Here is a 15,193-nt window from a genome sequence, read left to right on the forward strand (position 1 = left end):
TTGACATTTACTTGGTCTACCACCAATGTCCAGATGGTGTTACCCCTTACATGTTTGCAGCAGAAGTCAGGGGAGCTGCCTCTCTGCCCTAGGGAGTTTGGAAACCTCCCCAGTTCTCATGTCCCCTCTGAAATTTCTGATTTAGTTTCTGAGACTCTTCACAGAAAACACACAAAGAAATACTCAGCAGATGAGGAAATCAGATGTTTGGGATGTTTAGGAAAGGAAAGCATCATTACATATGGTAGAGTCAAGCCTGGAAGGTCAAAACTGGCTGTGATGGACTCACCTCATGTTCTTGAGGCTCTGTCTTGGGTGCTAGAAAAGATATTTGTGAGCACAAATTACTTGTTTAGTCCATGTTAAAAAAGTTATTGCACTTTAAATTGCAAAACCCAGCTTGAGTCCACATGCTCAGCATCCAGGCACACATTCACCATAGTACATTCACCACATCCTACTGCCCAGGGTCATTAATATGCTATTTCCATTCAGCAGACTGCAACACCAAGCTTGACTGGCCACAGTTTTCATAGCCCCAGGATAAATCTAAGGGGTCCGTGGCAGATCCCCCCAAAGGAAGTTGCTTGGCTCCTGTTCCAACCAATACACAAAGCAGAAACTAATCTCTCCCCCCAAAAAAAAAAGAGGCAACTCTGAAAAACATAAAACCAGAGCAGTGGCAACTCTGATAGAGGTAATTATACTGGGAAGGAAGTAGTGATGGTGATAGAAAAGTGTTGTACCCTGTACCCTTCTGTTGCCAAGAAGATGCTGAGGTTTGCCTCACTATATTCTTTTCTTTCTCTTCTACATGGGTAGCACCACACGACTTTTCCCCACTGCAACACCAAAATACTAACTTCTGCTTTGTCTGTGCCCCAGAGCCCTCATACACTGCCAGTACACAGGGAGACAGTACAAACAGTCATCCTCTCCCCTTGTACTCAGCTCTGGTGAGGGCACACCTTGAGTGTTGTGTCCAGTTTTGGGCACCTCAATACAAGAGAGATGTGGAGGTGCTGGAGCCAGTACAGAGGAGGGCAAGGAAGCTGGGGAAGGGCCTGGAGAACAAAGCTCATGAAGAGCAACTGAAGGAGCTGGGGATGGTTAGTGTAAAATAGAGGAAGCTGAGGGGAGACCTCATGGCTCTCTACAGCTATCTGAAAGGACACTGCAGAGAGGCTGGTGCTGGTCTCTTCTCACAGGTAATTAGTGATAGAAGAAGAGGGAATGGCCTCAAGCTGAACCAGAGCAGGTTTAGACTGGACACCAGAAATTTTTCCACGAAAGAGTGGTCAGGGATTGGAATGAGCTGTCCAGGGAGGTGGTTGAGTCACCAAGCCTGGATGTGTTTAAAGGTGGTTTGGATGTGGTGCTTGGGGCTATGGTTTAGGGGTGAACCTTGTAGAGTAGGGTTCTGGGTTGGACTTGGTGATCCTGAGGGTCTGTTTCAACCTGAATATTTGTGTGATCTTCAGTCAGCTGCTTTTCTCAACTTGAATAAACTGCATTCTCTCTTTTTCCCAAGGTTTTATCCCACATAGCTTGTAATTAACCAGGCAATCGTGCCTGGCAAAGTACCTTCAATGACACACAAGGTTGTGGTGTCCTCACACTGATTCAGGTACATTGGGGTTTCTTCATCATTATGCTGTTCTTCAAGCTGAGCACTGAAAAGATGAAGGGAAAAAAAAAAAGAAGAGATTGATTTTTTCCTGACCCTTTTAGAAGTCTGAAAAACAATAATTTAGCATAAGGACAAGGAATTCAGGTGCTTTGATATTGAATCTATAAGAAAGCAAAGTGAAATCAGGAATTCCTTGGAAGGAGAGGGGACCTGTGCCTGATGCAGGACTCAGCTGAGCTTCACCCCAATTCTACACTCCCATTGCTTCTCCTTTGAGAGGACAGGCAGCACCAAGCACGTGAGGGGCCTTCATACTGACATTATGGTCTTCTGCCTGCAGTGATCCCTCAAGCAGAAGCAGGCCACAAAATTCAAGGATATCAGAGTGCAGCACTTTTAAAACCTACCACAGCTCCTTCAACAAGAAACTCAACCCAGCCGCACTCTGCCCTGCTGGTTCTCACTTAAGGAAACAGGAAGGGAAAAATCAGAGGTATCAGAAGGCATCTTTAAAGGTCCCACTCCTGGGCTTATCAAGCCACACATTCCATGCTGAGACAACAAGTGGCACGTGGCAGTCATGGGAGGAGGCAAGCTGTGATCTCAGCCCCAGCACCACACAGTCTCAAAGATTGGACTTCCCAGGGCAGTCCCCATCTCCTCATATCCCTTTTTTTTTATTTCCTCCTTTGGAGATTTATATCAGCATCATTTGGGAACAGGCGCAGAGAGAAGTCCAGGCCTTTCCAGAGCACTCAGCAAGACTCTCATGGCTTCCCCTACACCCATGGCAGCAGAGCTTTTAGCAGCTCAAGTCAAGATGCAGCTTGTAGCACACATGAGGGATGAGCTAGGGTGGTGAAAAAGCACCAGGAAGAGTTACAGTGAGAATTTCCATCTTTTAACAGTAATAAACCTCAGGGAGGATTTGGTTTTCCTTGAATCACTCTAGTGTCACAACTCAGTGTCAACAGAGTAAGGATTAAGTAGTTGTTGCAAACCAGAACAGGAGGAACAAGAAACTCTAGATGCATTTTAACAGTAATGAAATCAGAGCAAGAAGCGACTCCAAAAGTCAAGCAGAACCTTGTGCTAAAACCAAAGGCTGCCCCAGCCCCCTGCAGGCCCCCCAGTACTGGAGGCAGTGTCTGCCAGCTTGCTGGTCCCACAGCTTGTTTGGGCATGTGGGTCCTAATGAAGGGAACACACACAAGCATGTTGGTGACATGGACAATGGCACTGAGTGCACCTTTGCCAAGCTGTGTGGTGCTGCTGACAGGCTGGAGGGAAGGGTTGCCATCCAGAGGGACCCTGACAGGATGGAGAGCTGAACCCAAGACAACCTCATGAGGCTCAACAAGACCAAGTGCAAAGTCCTGCAGCTGGGTCAGGGCAATCCCAGGCACCAGTATAGGCTGGGCAGGGAGTGGCTTGAGAGCAGCCTTGAAGAAAAGGACTTGGGTGCTGGGGGATGAGAAGCTCAACAAAAGCCAGCAGTGTGCACTTGCAGCCCAGAAAGCCAAACAGATCCTGGGCTGCATCAAGAGAAGTGTGGCCAGCAGGGGAAGGAGGTGATATCCCCCCTCTACTTCACTCTGGTGAGACTCAACCTGGAGTACTGTGTCCAGTTCTGGAGCCCCTAGTACAGTCAAGATCTGGACATGTTGGAACGTGTCCAGAGGAGGGCCACAAGGATGATCAGAGGGCTGGAGCTCCTCTCCTATGGAGACAGACTGAGGGAGTTGTGGCTGTTCAGTCTGGAGAAGAGAAGGCTCCAAGGAGACCTTCTTGCGGCCTTCCAGAAAGCTGGGGAAGGAGTTTTTAGGGTGTCAGGTAGGGATAGGACTAGGGGGAATGGAAAGAAATAGAAGTGGGTAGATTGAGATTGGATGTTAGGAAGTTCTTCCCCATGAGGGTGGTGAGACACTGGAACAGGTTGCCCAGGGAGGTGGTAGAAGCCTCATCCCTGATGGTTTTGAAGGCCAGGCTGGATGTGGCTATGAGCAACCTGCTGTAGTGTGAGGTGTCCCTGCCCATAGCAGGGGGGTTGGAACTGGCTGATCCTTGAGGTCCCTTCCAACCCTGACAATTCTGTGATTCTAGGTTGCATTCATGCTGCAAGCTGGCATTTAGTCCCTGGTGCCACTGCCTGGAAATCCCCTGATCTTCCACTCTCCCAGCTCAGCCACTGGATACAGACTCATCCTGGGAGCTTAGCTGGACACCATACAGCCATTCCTACACACCACAGTGCTGCACCAGAGCTGGGCCAATGGATCCCTGCCTGGCACCAGAGTGTTTATCCCTAAACAAGGAATCACAGCTCAAGCTTTAGCTGACCCAAGCAACTACGTCAGGGTTTCTAAGAGACCAGGCTCGTAGGTGAGGCTTCAAGGAGGGGAATTTCTGTTCCCAAACCCCCATGGTTTTGCTGTTGCTTTGGGAGTTCATTCATTTCCCCACTTATCCCATGGCTAATATTTAACCAGCGACCTATTGCAAAGCCCATTTCACAGCTATTAGAGCAAGGCAGCTAATCTTGCTGCAATATATTACCAAGACAGCTTCCTTGTGGCGCATGGCAGCTTTGGAGTTTTTTGGGGTTGTTTTTTGTTTGTTTGGCTGGGGGTTTTGGGTGGTTTTGGTTTGGTTGGGTTTTTAGGGGTTTTGTTTCTTTGTTTTGGTTTTCTTAGGGCTCGGCTTGTTTTGTTTTTCAAGTTTTTTTTCAGGGTTTTTAGGTTTCTTTTTTTGGGGGGTGTTAGGTTAGTTTGTTTAGTTTTGCTCTGTATTTTAGTTTTTTTGGGGGTTTTCTTAGGGTTTTCTTGGGGGGTAGGGTTTTTGGGAGGGCTAGGGTGATTTTTTTTTAAAGGGTTTTTTTAGCTTCTTTTTTTAAGGGGGTTTTAGGGATTTTTTAGAGCTTTTTTAGGGCTTCTTTGGGGTTTGTTTTAGGACTTTTTAGGGCATTTTTAGGGTTTTTATTAGGGCTTTTAAAGGGTTTTTTTAGGGGATTTTTAGGGCTTTTAAAGGAGGATTTTTAGCCCTTTTAAAGGGTGTTTTTAGGGCCTTTTTAGCCCTTTTAAAGGGTGTTTTTAGGGCCTTTTTAGCCCTTTTAAAGGGTGTTTTTAGGGCCTTTTTAGCCCTTTTAAAGGGTGTTTTTTTAGGGCCTTTTTAGCCCTTTTAAAGGGTGTTTTTTTAGGGCCTTTTTAGCCCTTTTAAAGGGTGTTTTTTTAGGGCCTTTTTAGCCCTTTTAAAGGGTGTTTTTTTTAGGGCTTTTTTAGCCCTTTTAAAGGGTGGGGTTTTTTAGGGCCTTTTTAGCCCTTTTAAAGGGTGTTTTTTTAGGGCCTTTTTAGCCCTTTTAAAGGGTGTTTTTTTTAGGGCCCTTTTAGCCTTTTAAAGGATGGGTTTTTGGCTTTTAAAGGGTTTTTTTAGGGCTTTTTAAGGGCCTTTTCTCGGGGTGCCTTTTAAGGGCTTTTTATCTTGGGGTGTTTTTTTTAGGGTTTTGTTGTTGTTGTTATTGCTGCTGGTTTATTTTTTTTTTTTTCCCCAGCTCTTTTCTGACAAGTACAGGTTAAAAGTTAAGCAGAACCCCAGGCAGCACCTGGCAGGACCACCTCATGATGTGAAAAGCACAACTTGCTGCGTGGAGAGCTGCCAGAGTTAATTGTTTGGGCACAGGAAGTATTTTGAGAATTCATCTCTTTTTCCTCTTTTTTCATTTGATTCAGCCATGCTGTTTCCCATTTTCACAGCAGTGTGTTCATGCAGCTAAACCCAAACATGCACATGAATATTTTTTCCTCCACTTTTGCTGTTCTTTTAGGGTGTCAGGTAATGACAGGCTTAGGGGGAATGGAACAAAATGAGAAGTGGATAGATTCAGATTGGATGTTAGGAAGAAGTTCTTCCCCATGAGGGTGGTGAGAGACTGGCACAGGTTGCCCAGGGAGGTGGTGGAAGCCTCATCCCTGGAGGTTTTGAAGGCCAGGCTGGATGTGGCTGTGAGCAACCTAATGTAGTGTGAGGTGTCCCTGTCCATGGCAGGGGGGTTGGAACCGGATGATCCTTGAGGTACCTTCCACCCTTAACAATTCTATGACTGGGATTTTTGTGGCACAGAACCAGGACCACTATGCAACAAGCCAGAGGCATACCAGAAAAAGCCAGGATTGCCCTCATACATACAAAAAAGAACTGTGTCTAAGATGTTTGAGCCATTTGAGATATCCCTGGTATTAGAAGCTGAAGTGATCAACTCATGTCCTGCAGGGAGTTTGCATCACCACTCAATAAAAATCTCACTTCAGCATCTGAAGACAGCTGAAGTCCTGGGATGGGGGTGGCTCTTGTGCTGGCTGCACAAACACTCAGGAGGGCAAGCTCCTCTTGCTGCTGGCAAAGAACCACCCCAACACCTGCTGATTACACCAGGGCTTTGTTTCAGCAACAGTTCTCAAAAGCACCTCTTCTCTAAAAACACCAGCTTGAGTATGGGGAAAACAGGAAGCAAAAAGCACACAGGTGCTGAGTGATCTTTTCCACCCAAGTACCAGCAGTGTTCTCTCTCCAGCCATCTAAACCAGACCCAATGACAAATATATAGAGGGTTTTCCATGCTGCTTAAAATACCCAGACCAAAAAATATGGCATGGAGAAGAAAACAGAGATGAAACTTTAGGAGGAAGGCATCCCAAGCAGCTTTGAGCTTCCCATGTAGGTTCACACAACCCTCTCTGGAGATATTCAAAACTTGCCTGGATGCGTTCCTGTGTAATCTGGTGTAGGGGATCCTGCTGCGGCAGGGGGGTTGCACTGGATGAGCTTTTGAGGTCCCTTCCAGCCCCTGAAATTCTGTGAACCCCTGGAGCAAGTCACTGCCCTCAGGAGCTGGGCAGTCCCTTCAGACTGCACAAGGATGCTTCAGCATCACAGGATGCTCCTCACACTCACCCACAAGCCACATGTTGCCTTGCCCCACACTTACCTTTCAGGGGTCAAGTAATCCTCTTCAGCAGCAGCTGCACAAAAACACACAGAGAGAGGATTAACTTTTGGAGGTGTGATGGGTTGAAATTCACCACCCCACCCCCAACAGTAAATTTGCCAGACCAGCTCCATATGGAAGCAAATGAAAGCTGTATTTACAAGCAAAACTACAATCTACAAGGGAATGCAACGAATGTGTTCAAAATATCCAGCATGTACAATAGCTACAGGTATTCATGATAGATAAACAGCACAGGACAACCCCTGGTCAAAGACCAGGAGAAGCTAATAGCTTCTCCTTCTCTGCCCCCTCCTACTAACCTGTACAAAAGGGAGAAGAGACAGAAGCAGAGAAGTTAATACCAAAACACTGCAGCCAAGGTCAAGCAGAAGCAAGTTAGCATCTGCCCCAGAGCCAAGAAGTGAGAAGAGAGAATTGGTTTGGGAAAACTAGTTTTAGTCCCTTAACTCTTCCAATGGGATAGTTTAGAATCGTCTTTGCTTTCCTTTTTACCCCCAATAGTGATTTACTTACATTTTACTACTTTCTGTTCAAGATCTGTGAAAAATTTTAAAGGCATAGCCTTAAACTATCACAAGAGGCAAGCCTGACTGCTCTCCTACAGACCACCAGCTGCAGCCACGGGGAGGTGTGACAGGGACAGCCCTTCCTCGAGGCCACACAAAGGCAGGCATGAAATCAGATCGCCAACAGAACCTGGGGAGGTGGCTGTGTCAATGTCATTATTTCATGGGTCCAGGCAACAACCTCAAGCTTTCCAGAGATCAGTAGTTGAGCAGTATTGAGAAGGAACAGAACCAGTGACATATAAATACAATGAGGTTCCTCCTAATACATTTAGAAAGGGCAAGTAGGTTAGAGAAGAGCTTCAGTGAAAACTTCTCTCTTATCCCTCTTATCAAGGCAAGGGCAGACCAATTAGCAATTCTTCTCCTAAGTAACTACTGACAGAACATTAGGAAATGGCCTCAAACTGCACCAGGGGAGGTTGTTTGGCATTGGAACAGGCTGTCCAGAGAGGTGCTTGAGTCACCATCCCTGGATATATTTAGGAGCCACATAGATCACAGAATCAGCAAGGTTGGAAGAGGCCTCAAAGATCATCAAGTCCAACCTGTCACCCAACACCTCATGACTACTTAACCATGGCACCAAGTGCCACATCCAATCCCCTCTTGAACACCTCCAGGGATGGTGACTCCACCACCTCCCTGGGCAGCCCGTTCCAATGGCTAACAACTCTCTCTGGGAAGAATTTTCTCCTCGCCTTGAGCCTAAACTTCCCCTGGCACAGCTTGAGACTGTGTCCTCTTGTTCTGGTGCTGGATGCCTGGGAGAAGAGACCAACCCCCTCCTGGCTACAACCTCCCTTCAGGTAGCTGTAGACAGCAATAAGGTCTCCCCTGAGCCTTCTCTTCTCCAGGCTAAACAATCCCAGCTCCCTCAGCCTCTCCTCACAGGGCTGTGCTCAAGGCCTCTCCCCAGCCTTGTTGCCCTTCTCTGGACACGTTCAAGTATCTCAATGTCCTTCTTAAACTGAGGGGCCCAGAACTGGACACAGTACTCAAGGTATGGCCTAACCTGTGCAGAGTACAGGGCAGAATGTGGGGTTTGGGATTATGGCTTAGTGGTGGACTTGGTAGATTGTCCTTGATGACCAGTGTTCCTGCTGACTGTGGGAAGGTCAGACTAGATGACCTTTGGAGGTCCCTTCCAGCCCAGACCATTCTGTGATTCTATTCTATGATCTTGAAGGTCATTTCCAACCTTAATTATCCTATTCTATGAATAAACAGCAGCACAGCAAAACCAAAGAGGGTTTAGCTGAGCCCTTCCTGAAAAAAAAAAAACAAAACAACTCCTTTTGAATTCAGCAAAAGCTGTGCCTAAAAATCTGGCTATAATTAAGCCAGTATCTATAAAAGAAACACAATTTACCAGCCTAATAGAAGTTCTAAATATTACATTGTGCAACATCAAGAGAGTTTTATGATGGGAAAATGAACTTCTGCGTTTCTTGCTGTTGGAACATGTAACCACGTAGCCCTCTGTTGTATTTAAAACAGAAGGGGGGTGTGGAAGGGGGGGGGATTAGCAGACCAGTTCCTACCCATTTTATTGTGCCTTCCCACAGCTGTGTGCTGCAGAGTGAAGGCATTTCCCATTGAGGCAGGGTGATAAAGATCAGCTCGTTGCTGTACACAGCTGCCGCTGCTGCTTTATGGCCAGATGTAAACTGCTCACAACACGCTGCTGTTGGGAGGGAAGTGGGTGTCTGTGTGGGGGATGACATCCAATCTGGAAACTCAGGTGCCTTTTCCACATTAAGGGCAAAAAACCCCCACCCAAACAGCCTCACTGAAACTGTTTGGTTCGTTTTACTGTGTGAGGAAGATCATAGAATCAATAAGGTTGGAAAAGACCTCCAAGATCATCAAGTCCAACCTCTCACCCAAGACCTCATGATTACTAAACCATGGCACCAAGTGCCACATCCAATCCCCTCTTGAACACCTCCAGGGATGGGGACTCCACCACCTCCCTGGGCAGCACATTCCAATGGCTAACAACTCTCTTTGTGAAGAACTTTCTCCTCACCTCGAGCCTAAACTTCCCCTGGCACAACTTGAGACTATGTCCTCTTATTCTGGTGCTGGTTGCTTGGGAGAAGAGACCAACCCCCTTCTGGCTACAACCTCCTTTCAGGTAGTTGTAGAGAGCAATAACGTCTCCCTTGAGCCTCCTCTTCTCCAGGCTAAACAACCCCAGCTCCCTCAGCCTCTCCTCATAGGGCTGTGCTCAAGGCCTCTCCCCAGCCCTGTTGCCCTTCTCTGGACATGTTCAAGAGTCTCAATGTCCTCCTTAAATTGAGGGGCCCAGAACTGGACACAGGACTCAAGGTGTTGCCTAACCAGTGCAGAGTACAGGGCAGAATGACTTCCCTGCTCCTGCTGGCCACACACAATGGTTTAGGGTCATAGAAACATTTGGGTTGGAAAGGACCTCCAAAGGTCATCTAGTCCATCCCCCCTGCAGTAAACAGGGACATCCCCAAGCAGATCAGGTTGCTCAGAGCCCCATCAAGCCTGACTTGGAATGCTTTCAGGGATGGGGTCCTCCACCACCTCCGTGGGGCAACCTGTTCCAGTGTTCTACCACCCTCACAATAAAGAACTTCTTCCTAACATTCAGACTTCTTCCTAAAGTCTTATTTCTGTGAATTTGGAATTATGGCCTTAGACATGCCAATAAATAGCAAATTATTATTATTGCTATTAATTTTCTGCAGATGAGGTTTAGAAAGAAAGACCAGAAATGTCTTACTTGGTTGAGATCCTCTGTGGACCGAAGGCATGGCGAGTTGGAAAGCACTGAGATCAAACTTCTGGGGTCTTGCTGGCTTCTCAGGGGCAGGACCCAGGGATTCAGCTGAAGGGAGAGGTTTAATCCTTGGCTGCTTGCTCCTGGGGCTCTGAGCGCATTTTGCTGCTTGAGGTTGGCACAGAGGATGCTCTGATCCTGCTCCAGAGAAGCACAAGGACAGGCAGCAATTAGCCCTCATTTATGCAAAAATCCAGGTGGGATCAGGAGTTGTCATACAGACCTTCCAAGCTTGCTCTGCTTCCTCCCAGCTTCAGCATCCCTGCTACACATTGGGGCTCTTACCATGCTCCCAGAATGGAAAAATAAATGGGAATGCCCATTTGTACAGCTTTTGGAGAGTCATAGAATTGTTAGGGTTGGAAGGGACTTCAAGGATCAGCCAGTTCCAATCCCCCTGCCACGGGCAGGGACACCTCACACTACATCAGGTTGCTCACAGCCATATCCAGCCTGGTCTTCAAAACCTCCAGGGATGAGGCTTCCACCACCTCCCTGGGCAACGTGCTTCAGCGAAGTTTAACTGTGTTGGGGCCTCAGCTCTTGACAGCTCCCTTCCTCTGGATTATAAAATACTACCCCTAATCCGCTGTACCCAGAACATTTTAATCTGCCAGGATTTAGTGCCATGGCTGTTTCCAATATACAGCCCTGCAAGGAAAAGCTTTCCAGGGTAAACAAAGACTCCATCTTCTCAGTGCCCCTGCACTTGGCATGACATCAGCAAGAGGAAGTGAGCACAGCATTCAAGTTCCCTAGCACCAGTTACTAGAAGAAATATTGCAAGGAGGATTATGCTCTCCAAGCTCAAATGTGACCTTTTGCAAAACTGGGAAGGTGCAGAGTGGGGTTTTTATAATTTGAACTAAATTCTCCTTGCAGAAAAGCCAAGCAGCACATAGCGACATTTACCTTAAAACTGCAAAAAGGTCGAAGCAGATCAAAACCAAAGATACTCCTCTGTTCTTTTCACCCTACACTCAAAATTTAGGCAATTTCTTTCAGTGACCTTAAAAAAAATAATACTGTGGAGGTGGGAAACTCCTCCCCTTAGCCAAGCAGGGCAGCAGACTGAAGGCTGGTTTTTACCTCCAGGGAAAGAGGAGAATGCTACAATTGAGCCAGTTTGGCCTCTTTTTGAGGGTCCCAACAGCTTTTCTTTCCAACTGTCCTGGGAGAGTATATATATATATATATATGCTCATAGAACCATAGAATGCATTGGGTTGGAAGGGTCCTTTAAAGGCCATCTGATTCAACTCCCCTGCAGTAAGCAGGCACATTTTAACTAGATCAGTTTGCTCAGAGACTTATTGAGCCTGATCGTCTCCAGGGATGAGGCCTGGATGTCAGGAAGAAGTTCTTCATAGAAAGAGATTGGCCGTCGGAATGGGCTGCCCAGGGAGGTGGTGGAGTCACCACCAGGGAGAGACTGGATGGAGTGCTTGGTGCCATGGTTTGGTTGATTAGATGGTGTTGGATGATGGGTTGGACACAATGATCTCAAAGGTTTCTTCCAACCTGGTTAATTCTATTCTATTCCTATTCTACCTCCCTGTGCAACTTGTCCCAGTGTTCCACCATCCTCATAGTAAAGAGCTTCTTCCTAACATCCAAAAATATGCATCTACATAAACATATAAATGCATATCTCTATTCTCCTTGTAAAGAGCACAGCTTACTATACCTTTTTGCTGCTGAGATTGCTCTCTTGGTGCACCATACCCTGGCTGGCAGGCTGCATTTGCCACCGCGTTCTCAACAGCAACTCCATCAGAGCTCCTGTGTCCTCTGGGAGCTTGGGGAAGAGCCAGCCCACTGCTGGGCAGAGCATCCTTCTTCTGGACAGGCAAGTCCAGCATGGGCTTGCTTCCAGACAGTTGCATCCTGCTGCTGCTTGATGCAGCTGGAAAATGTGTTAGCCTCTGCTCAGGGCAGGGCTGCACATACAAGTTTGCTGCCCGCTGGGTCGGGAACACTGCGCTCGCTTTCTCCCCACGGGATGAAGTCTTTTCCCAGATCTGTAGGGTGTGTTGGAAAGAACCTGGAAGCAGAGTGCTCTCTGGAGATTCTTGGGCTGATCCTTGCTGGTCTGTGCAATAGGATGGCAGAGGCTTCTCTAGACCTTGCTTGGGAAGACTCTGCCCTTTCTCTGAGACATTACCTTTGTGTTCTTCCTCGTGCCCTGGCAGCTTCACGTAGCCCAGCCTGGGTCGAGGCCACACCAAAGGCTTGTGTTGGGAGGCTGGATGGGCAGCTTCATCCTTGGGGTTTAGTAGTATTACTTTTCTCTTACTCAAGGGCAAAGGGCTAAAGACAGCATCCTCTCCAGAGTCCAGCTTTGGTGGGATCCTCACAGGCTTCCTGAATGGATGCATGAGCTTGTTGGCCAAGTCAGGGTCATTCTGGAATTTTGCTCTCAGGGCTTTGAAATCAGTCACACCTTCCTGAGGGGGGGAAGAGAGGAAAGCACAAAACATCAACTTTCAGATGGTGACAACAGACAATTTATACAACCATGACCATTTTAGAGAGAAAGTGGCCACAGACTCCACCCTGGCTGCTATGTACATGCAGAGTCTGGAGAGAAATTTAAAAGCAGGAAAGAAGAATTGGTTCATTCAAAGGATTCCCCCAAAGGCTCTCAAATCACTGCTGGTAAGGGCAACAGAGCTGAGGCAGGGGAAAGGCACAGGACCAGAGCATGAAAACATAACCAAGCAGAGCCAGTGGAACCAGTGGAGGTGGATCTTGCTCCCCAAAATCACCCAGTGTTGGAGAATCATAGACTCAGAGACTAGTTTGGGTTGGAAGGGACTTTTAAAGGTCATCTAGCCCAAGCTCCCTGCAGTTACCAGAGACAACTTGAACTAGACTAGGTTGCCCAGAGCCCTGTTCAACCTGATTTTGAGTGTTTCCAGGGATGGACCATCTACCACCTCTTCAGGCAATTTATGCCAATACTTCACTGCCCTCACTGTAAAAAATTTCTTCCTTCAATCTAGTCTAAATCTTCCCTCTTTTAGAGTAAAACCATCACCCCTTGTCCTGGCACAATAGGCCCTGCTAAAAATTCTGTCTCCATCTTTCTTATAGGCCCCCTTTAAGTATTAAAAGGCCACCAAAAAGTCTCCCTGTAATTTTCTCTTCTTCAGGATGAACCACCCCAACTTTCTCAGCCTTTTGCCAGACATCCCCATCCCATCCCCTGCCTCCTCTAGATGACTTGACCATGGGAAGAGGAGCACCAAGCATCCTCTTTGATGGGCTCCAAATGACACCTGGCACAAAACCTTCTTTTTCCGTGGTGCTGGTTCAGCTCAAGGTTCCCTTCAGATTTCTCCCCTCACCATTCTTCCCACCCCAGAAAGCAGAGGACATGCAACCCAAACACGTGGCACACAAGAACAACAAGAGACTCTCCCAGCCCAGGTGATGGACAGTGGCTAAAACACTCAACTCCGCTCCTGGACTGGCCTAAGGTTTTATATGATGTTGCACAAAGAGAGCTAATCATTGACTGCACAGTGTGAAAAAAGCACTTAAAGAACATTTTGTTCCAAGCTTTTGTCCCCAAGCATCTCACTGGAAAACAGGGACCACAGTTTTTTTGGCCTGCAGTGTCATGGCTTAAATTCATCCCCAAACTGAACGGGGGGGGGGAAGAAAAAAAATGAAGGAAAAATTTATGAGCTACTTAAGTCCTTGAACTGCTCTATAACTTTTTATATGCCATGATTACATTAGGTACACCAACTCTGGCAGCTTAGTTCAGTGCAAGGAACTGTAAGGCTTCCTGAGAACCTGTCTAATGAGGAAATAGGAAAAAAATATCTAGGACAGAACTTCGTTATGCTGAAAAAAAAAGCCCCAGCCCTAAGTGTTAAGGCAGAGCAGATGAATAGCATATTGAGGGCTTATTGCATTTAATTGCACAATTTATTAAACACTGACAATTTCTCTTGAATAACCCCTTTCACTGGCTTTATTACTTTCACAGGGCAGTGCATGATGTAAAGAAACCAACCCTTGGGGGACCCCAGCTTTGAATTGCTCCAATTATATCATGTAGGGAGTGGTCAGCGGCGTGATGCGGTGTGAGCTGCCCAGACAGCGGCGAGCTGATGGGAAGGGGAGTTCTCAAAAGCATAAGGAGGATGAATCAGGGTGGGGTTTAGTGGGTTTTTTTTTTTTTTTTGGGGGGGGGGTGGGTGGGAAATAAATAAACTAAAATAATCCCACATGTACCCAATGCCTCTAGCAATGCCAGACAGGAAACAAAGCAGTGAGCTGCCCGAATGCAATTGCACCGAGCTTTAGCATGTGCTGCAGCAACAGTGCAGAGTTCAGTGCTGTTTACACAATCATAGAATTTCAGAGGCTGGAAGGGACCTCAAAAGATCATCCAGTCCAACCCCCCCTGCCAGAGCAGGATCACCTATACCAGACCACACAGGAACACATCCAGGTTGAGTTTTGAATATCTCCAGAGAGGGAGACTCCACACCCCCCCTGGACAGCTTGTCCCACCTGTCCCAGTGCTCTGTCATCTTCACAGTAAATTTTTTTTTCTTCCTGTTTCCATGGAACTTCCTATGCCTCAACTTCCACCCATTGCCCCTTGTGCTGTCATTGGGCATCACCCAGCAGAGCCTGGCTCCAGTCTCTTGGCACTCACCCTGCACATCTTTATAAACATTGATGAGGTCACCACTCCTTACTGATTTTCTTTACAGTTCCCCACCAGTGCATGCAGAGGCAAAGAAAACAGAAAAGAATTACCTGCATGTCTCAGTTTACCACAGGTGAGGCAGACTCCTGCCAAAGCAGGTTTTTAGTCAGGCTTCTTCCTGGCACTGGCTGTGACAGTCAGCTTGGTACTACCTTTAATTAAAAGGGGTTGGATACGAGCTTCCCTTTCTCCACCCCCCACCAAGTTGTTCTTCCTCTTATCCCTGTGATAGGACAAGGGGTAATGGATACGAACTACAGCACAGGAAGTTGCACCTCAATGTGATGGGGAACTTCTTCACTGGAAGGGTACCAGAGAGGTTGTGGAGTCTGCTTCTCTGGAGACTTTCCAGACATCTGGATGTGTTCCTGTGTAACCTGCACAAGCTTCTATGGTCCTGCTCTGGCATAGGGGGCAGACTTGATTATCTCACACAGAATCACAG

The 15,193-nt window shown here is 47.1% G+C and overlaps 1 protein-coding gene across 7 annotated transcripts in view; it reads right to left on the bottom strand.

Annotated features, from left to right (window-relative positions):
* The window catches only part of FYB2 (FYN binding protein 2), a 33,354-nt gene that overhangs the window by 16,002 nt on the left and 2,159 nt on the right, over positions 1 to 15,193 (bottom strand). For 6 of the 7 annotated variants that reach the window (XM_068140679.1, XM_068140681.1, XM_068140677.1 and 3 more), the window contains exons 2-6: positions 11,704 to 12,463; positions 9,960 to 10,154; positions 6,612 to 6,645; positions 1,585 to 1,673; positions 290 to 318 (exon numbers count right to left, since the gene is read on the bottom strand). In XM_068140679.1, coding sequence (XP_067996780.1) covers positions 290 to 318; positions 1,585 to 1,673; positions 6,612 to 6,645; positions 9,960 to 10,154; positions 11,704 to 12,463 — 1,107 coding nt within the window. Of the gene's footprint in view, positions 1 to 289; positions 319 to 1,584; positions 1,674 to 6,611; positions 6,646 to 9,959; positions 10,155 to 11,703; positions 12,464 to 14,798; positions 14,859 to 15,193 lie in introns of those variants that run through there. The other variant, XM_068140678.1, reaches the window with a different exon arrangement.

This window comes from Melanerpes formicivorus, unplaced genomic scaffold, assembly GCF_026170545.1.
Source record: "Melanerpes formicivorus ecotype bairdi unplaced genomic scaffold, bMelFor1.0.p_v2 SCAF_7, whole genome shotgun sequence".
Classification (NCBI taxonomy): Eukaryota; Metazoa; Chordata; class Aves; order Piciformes; family Picidae; genus Melanerpes; species Melanerpes formicivorus.